This window comes from Balaenoptera borealis (genome assembly GCF_965194805.1).
Source record: "Balaenoptera borealis genome assembly, chromosome: 4".
NCBI lineage: Eukaryota > Metazoa > Chordata > Mammalia > Artiodactyla > Balaenopteridae > Balaenoptera > Balaenoptera borealis.
In genome coordinates this window covers 78,999,345-79,006,593 of record NC_138861.1, presented here as the reverse complement: position 1 = coordinate 79,006,593, position 7,249 = coordinate 78,999,345, and the positions used below count along the sequence as shown (strand labels likewise).

The following is a 7,249-nucleotide window of genomic DNA, read 5'->3' as shown; positions in this document are numbered from 1 at the left end:
AAGTTCCTAAAATAGAAACATGCTTGCAGGTTTGAAGAACATCAGAAAGGCCAGTGTGGCTGGAGTAGAGTGACGGAGGGGAAGAATCGGGTAGTCAATGAGATACCTGCAGAAGTTGCCAAGTATCAAATATTTTAGGCCAAGGAAAGGACTTGGGATTTTTAAGTATGTTGGAAATCAAGTAGAGGATCCCTAGCAAAGGAGTGACCTGATCTGACTTACACAAAGATCATCTGGTTGCTATGTGCATCACGGATTGTAAGCAGCAAAGTGGAACAGCCCATTAAGAGAATACCACAATAAGCTACACAAGAAAAGATGGCAACTTGAACTACAGCTGTACCAGTGGTGGTGCCAGGAAGTATTCAGATGTATTTTGAATATAGAGCCAGAATGACCTGTGTAAGGATCAGAGATTAAAGTCAAGTACCAGATTTGTGGTATAGCTAGAATCTGCCATCCAGTGTTCTGATGCTCCATTCATTTTTCCACATTACACCAACCTCTCCTTGCCCCCATGAACTTCATAATGTTATATGAACTATTCTTTTCAAGGAATATATTTGAATGTTCTTGTTACAGAACCTGGCTAGTTGGGATCTATTTCACAAACTATTAAATGCAAGTGAAAGTGCTATACGTGAAGCAGCCGTGTTGTTTAACCCTCTGGTGACTAGTTCAGCTGTGCCAGAGACAGCAATAACATTTAGATGTGCATTATACAGATAATACAATTATTGTGACGCAAAGATATCCTTTGACTAGGTGTGCATAGCTAGGAAAATATTCTACTTATTTATTTATTTAGGCAGCTCCGGGTCTTAGTTGCAGCACACAGGATCTTCGCTGTGGCATGCGGACTTCTTAGTTGGGGCATGCGGACTCCTAGTTGCTGAATGCATGCAGGATCTAGTTTCCTGACCAGGGATGGAAGCTGGGCCCCCTGCGTTGGAAGCGTGGAGTCTTAACACACTGGACCACCGGGGAAGTCCCGATAGTCTACTTATTTATAGTTGGTCAGCAAACGTCAAAAATACTCAATGCTTTTTTTGCTATGAATAACCATCTATCCGGTCCTTGACCTGTCAGAATTTACATTCCTCATAACTTTCAACAAACCAGATATTGAATGTCCACTGTGTCAGACTCTACTAGACATGAAAAACTAAAATGAATGGTCCCTTTTCATCAGGTACACAGACAAAAACAATTGAAAGTGACTTAGAAAAAGAAGCAAAAATTTTAAAAGTGCAGACACCTGTTGAAAACTATTGATCAGGCAATGCTAGAGTAAACAGAACCACTAGATCGTTGTGGAATTGTCAGGAAAAATTTTCCTAGATGGGTGAGCATGAGTTTTAAGAAAAGGAATCAGATTTAGCAGAGTTTTATGAAAAGGAATCAGATTTGGTAGAATATTCTAAGTAAGGAAAATATAGCACAGGAAGGCTAAAGGGTAGAAGCAAGTAAGACATGGCATGCGAGTCCACACCCAGGTGTATGTAATAGGACTGGATCATTATTAGCAAAGGGTGGAGGAGGCAATTAGAGGAAAGCTGCAAACACAAACCAGTTCACAACTGACAACTCAAGAGCAGTGAATGTGATCAAAACAAAGAATTTAGGTGTTTTGTTTTGTTTGCTGTCAGTAGTACGAATTATAAACGGGTGCTACTGAAGGCAGATTCTTAGTCATACTTCTCTCAGCATTCATCAGTATTTGTCAACGTGTTTATTAAGTACTTTCAATACACAACTTTTTTCAAGACTATGAAAAAGATTTTCAGAAGAAAACGATACAAAGAGCAGATTCTGCATCAATTAACAAAGTTGAGAGAGGAGCAGTTTTCTATCGCCGCTTCCGTGCCAGTGTGCAGTAAACTGCAGTGAAGTCGGGAAAACTATTCTAGATAATGCCTTTAAAGTGTACAGTGTCTCCCCGTAGTAAGCACTTAACAATTTATGGTTATTATTTTGACCTTAGACCTCTCTTAACCATTGCGATTCTACTTTCTCATTTTCAGAGGAATAAATGGGTCACAGATGGTCTGAGGATCCTGCCAGCCCCGACAATTTCCTATTTAAAGGAGGAATCGAATAAATATTTGCTGAACAAACAGACGAAGCAAACTGTCTCTCCACGGAGCCGGGCTGCGCGCCCACCAGAGAACCAGCCGGGAGGGAGGACAGGCTCGGATACTGAACCCAGAAGCGAGTGCTCATCCAAGGCCAACAGGCGGGGCTGAGGGAGAGTCTCGATTTGCAATCTTAGCCCCACCCGCCGCCAAGTCCACACTCCCCTGGGGCCCCGCCTGCGGCCGTAATCGCTCTTCTCAGCCAGCAGAGCAACGACCCGCCTCCGCCGACGCTCCGGGACGTCCCTTCCGGTTTAAGCCCCGCCCCACTGGCCTCGCCCGTGGCACCGCCCCTCCGCGAGATCGGCGCCGGGTCCTCTCAGCGCCCGCTGCCGGCCGGTCCACCCTCCGACGCTCTGAGGTCACCGACGGGACCGGGCTGAGGGGGGCGGAGGGACAGAGGGAAGATGGCGGTCGAGGCCGGATATTGGCGCCGCCTCCCCCAATCCTGGAGCCGGCGCAGATGAGGCAGCTCGGCTGGGGCCAGCGGCGCGTCGGAACCGGAGCAGGGGAGGACCCTGGCAGTGGGGCCTGGCCCTGATATATGCCGGCGCCTCGGCTAGAGTGAGCGGCGGCGGCGCCTCTTTCCTCCGGCTCTTTCCCTGTCGCTGTGAGTCTGAGCGGGTGGCGGGCGGCCGAGGCGGCGGGGCCGGGATGGAGGACATTAACTCCAATGTGAACGCGGACCAGGAGGTGCGGAAGCTGCAGGAGCTGGTGAAGAAGCTGGAGAAGCAGAACGAACAGCTGAGGAGCCGCTCCGGGGCCGTGCAGGGCGCCGGCTCCCTTGGGCCTGGCAGCCCGGTTCGGGCCGGCGCGTCCACTCCCTCCTCCGGAGCGGCGTCCCCTAGGGGCTTCCCCTTGGGCCTCAGCGCCAAGTCGGGCTGCGGGGCCGGGTCGGGCCCGAGGCGGACGAGTAGCGAGGAGCTGCGGGACGCCACCTCCTTGCTGGCAGCGGGCGAGGGCGGCTTGCTGGACGAGGTGGAGCCGCTGCGGCCCGAGGAGCTGGAGCGCCTGTCAGGCTGGGAGGAGGAGGAGGAGAGCTGGTGAGCGCGGGGCTCCGGGCCGGAGCTGGGCGGGGACGGGCCCGGGGGCGGAGAGCGTCTTCCGAGGGCCCCCTGGTAAGACACCTCGCTTTGTGTAGCGGGGTCTGATTCGTGGTTTTCTTGCTTTGGCTGCGGAACGGTCAGCGAGAGTTGGGGGTTCGAGGCTTGCGAGAGGAACAGGCTTTGTAGCTAGTTCTCCTCTGGGTTGGGGACCCTCTGAGCTTTGGACCCCGTTGGGGTCTGGGGGCTGGCACAGCCTAGGAAGGGCTGCTCGCCGTGGGAGGAGTCGGAGATGGGAAACTGCTTTGTAGGAAGGGGTCCAGCTTTGTGTGAAATACTGGCTTTCCGATGGCGGCCTGGGCATTTTGGGTGTGAATGAGGTGTCACCCGGTGCGCGGAGCAGACCAGGGTAACCTAAGTCCGGGCAGTGGTCAGTGTTTTGGACCCGTGGGAGATGGGTACATTTCTGGCGGCGATGGGGAGACCGTGTGGATCAGCACTCCCCCGTGGGTAGTAGGGTGACGCTTGCTTTGTGTGAAGAGGGCAGAGGATGGTGCTGCTTTGTGTGACGAGTCAAGGGTGGAACAAGAGCCCTGGCTCTCATTTTTTAAACAAGAATTGGGTCTGGCATTTTTCGAAGCTGTGAAGTGACAGTTACCTATCTTTCATTTCCATGTCATCCTAGGGGCAGAGAAAAACAGCCGTATTTAAAAATCTAAACCGAACTGTATTGTCATAAGCTACTTCTTGATAAAATTGTGACCCACACTGTAATATCACTTCTGTATGTAGAAAGGACATGAGAGGCAGTTTCCCTCATGTATTATTGTAATTGCATAAAGATGTCAATGGGAAATTGTTAATTTGTCTTAATTTATCCTTTTTTAAAGTTTTAATTTTTAGCTAAAGTATCTCTGGTCTTTGTTGAAACTGAAACTTCTAACTTAGTGAAGTTGAAATCCTTCATAGACTCCGGTTTTGCAGGGCTGCAGCCTTACAGAGTGCACTGAGGTAGTTAAGAGCTTTGCCTGGATTCAGGTCCTGGCTCTGCTACTTAGTAGCTGTACAGCTTTGGGCAAGTTAATCAGAGCCTCATTTTCTTCCTCTGTTTGATGGAGAAGATAATAGTTCTTACCTCTGTAGAGTTGTGAAGATTATGTGAGGTAATCCATGTATGCATGGGTCTGGTATATAAGCTCTGTGAGACTAACCACTATTACTCTTAAGCCTAGTTGTTTAAATCAAGAAATATTTAGTGAGTGCTTTCAGGATCATGTGGGAGATTCTTAAATGTTGATCCCTGTTCATTAAGGAAGTTATAGTCTTGTTGGGAGCCAAGTTTTATGGAGGAATAAAGAAATAGGCTAGGAAATACACAGTGAATTGCTTAAAAGAGTGATAGGGACAAAAAGTACTGAGAGTGCTCAGAAGTTGAGAAGAAAATAATAGTCTAGTTGGGACAAACTATGAGGAGAGGTGGTTTTGGAGCCTGAGGGTGGAGAAAGAGTGGGAAGGGCATGTTATGCTCTGACAACTGCTAGAGCAGAGTCAGAGATATTTGTAACTCTCAATTAGAAAGGTTTGAGTTACAGAGGTGCTCTTGAATATATGATGTCAAGCCTTTATTTTATTGCCAAGTGATACCAAATATTATTAGAACGGACTGTGGTAGTGACAGTTTTCATATTAGTGTGAAATCACGTCCTTACAAAGGAATCCTAGGTACGTATACACTTTAAAAGAAGTCGGAATCATCTAAATATCACATGCCTCTTCCAAGTGATGATGATAATGATGCTCTTAATAATAATGAAGATTAGCTGCACTCAGCCCATTTTAGACTATGTATTCTTAGAACACATTGACTCCCCTTGGAGAAGCTGACTAAGTCTTTTGCTGCTTTGGTTTCTGATCACAGTGTTTTTGTTCAGGTAAAGCAAGTCTTTTAAAATACTATGCCAGAAGTTTCTTTTGGCCAATTGGCTCCTGCTTACTACTTTGATCCTGGTTACATATCTTGATGTTATAGATGTCCTGTGCTTTTTCTGAAAATGTGTGAATTGAAAGTCTGAAAATCATATTTAAAGTGCTTTGGAGTATGTGTATGGAGTATAAGTTATAAGGGGTGGTGGGTGTTAGTAGCAGTGAGAGGAAGATTTAAAGAGTCAAGAGTTTTTCTTAGCAAGCTGAAAGTCTACTTTCTGTAACTTATACCCATTTCCTTCGTTTTCATCTAGAGGAATGTTTTTTCCCAAATGTATACCACAAAATGCCAGTCCTGAAGGTGTTAGTAGATACTGTGTGAAAAAAATAATTGTGGGTCTGAGATCAAATATATCTGGGAAAAACGAGGTTCAACAACAACAACCAAAAAAAACCCACCAGATTTCTTTAATGCTGGGCTTTTTTAATATGCTAGTATGTATTGAATATAGTAAGTCTCTAAGTGGTATGGTTTGTTTCCTAAACTTATTTGCGCTCCCAAGGAACTAGAATCTGTAGAACACACTTAGAAAACAGTATTGTACTTACAGCAGTGGCTTTCACGGTTTTGTTTTGTTTTTTTCTCAATCCCAGCTTCATGCTAAGAAATACATTTTATACCATAGTATAATACACACATGTTTATGAATAATTGAAACAGAAGTTTCACAAAACTATACTTAATATATGTGGTAAAGCGCTAATGTTTTCTGTTCTGTTTCTTTAGAAAAAAATGCTGGTTACAGCCCACTGAGCTGATGTGGTGACCCATTAATGGCTAATTATTAGTTTGAAAAATGCTCTTATAGAACAACTCAGAAAAGTCTAGAGAAGGGAACTAACATTATTGTGTGTCACAGTGTGTCAGTCTATGCCAGGCAACATATAAACATTTTTACACTTAATTGCATTTAATTTTTATCCATTTATGAGGTAGGTATCATTTTCTAGGTAAGGACACTTCTCTCTCTAAGCATCAAATAAAAGATGGTAAATGATGGAGCCAGGATTTGAATCTAGGTCTTTATGACATCATAGCTTATGCTGTTCCCACTATATTTTGTTTTCTCCCAAGTCTGATTCCTTTTCCACATGAATGGCCCCTTACGATATTTGAATACTACCATCATGACCCTGCTGACTCCTCCCCGCCACACACTCTGAGCGTTGTCATCTCTTCTTCAGAGTAATACAATCCCAGTTTACTTAATCATTCCTTAGATAATGTCATTCTCTGATCTTTCAACTGTAGTCATTTTTCTCTTAATGAATTCTGGTTGCTCCTCGTCATTAAACGTGGTACCCAGAACTGTACTCAGCATTTTAGATGATATTTGACCAGACAGTGTGTGGTGGATATGTCTTGCTTGAGCTAAATGCTATTATTTTGAAACCAAATATTTCATTAACTGTTTTAATTTCTGTTATTTATGCTTAAAATAAGTGAGTAGTTTCAATTACACTCCATATATTTTATACATAGGCTGTTACACTAAGTCTTCCTAACCCTGGTTTTCTGTAATGAATTTTTTTAGCTTGAATATTAGGCTTTTATATTTCATTTTGTTAGTCTTGATTTAGGCATATAATACCTGTTCCTTCCAAATTTTTTTGTCATTTTCATATTTCATAGGCATACCTACTGGGTCTTCATTTAAGTTGTTGATAAAAATATTAAAATGACAGAATAAAGGGCTCTGAAGTATGCAGCTTGACTAGACTCCCTCCAGATCAATGAACATCATTAATCAACTCACACACTGGTTGTTCAGTAACTGTTAGTACTACTTATTATTATCAAGCCCATATGCCATTTTGCCTGTATGGATATTATGAAAGATTTTGCCAAGTGGCTTGCTATAATTAAGCTATATGGTGCCTTACAGAGTTCTTACCTGCAATGAAGTAAACTTATCAGCATAGACATTGCAATTAATTTGGTTTGACTTGTTCATGATGAATCTTCTGGGTTTTTCCTTTTCTAACTTTACAAACATTTTGTTTAACCTAGTTTAGAATTTTGCAAGGAATCAGTCTGGTCTGGAATTTCTAGACATTGCTTGTTTTTCTCTTTAGAAATTATCATAT

General features: G+C 44.0%; 1 protein-coding gene across 4 annotated transcripts in view; it reads left to right on the top strand.

The window, feature by feature from the left end:
• The first annotated feature begins 1,816 nt into the window (after positions 1–1,816).
• Positions 1,817–7,249, top strand: part of SLAIN2 (SLAIN motif family member 2) — a 79,950-nt gene continuing 74,517 nt past the window's right edge. The window contains exon 1 of one of the 4 annotated variants that reach the window (XM_082390661.1): positions 1,817–3,178. In XM_082390661.1, the coding sequence (XP_082246787.1) occupies positions 2,790–3,178 (389 nt within the window). In that variant the 5' untranslated portion in view covers positions 1,817–2,789. The remainder of the gene's footprint in view (positions 3,179–7,249) is intronic. The other 3 variants (XM_082390659.1, XM_082390660.1, XM_082390658.1) reach the window with 3 other exon arrangements.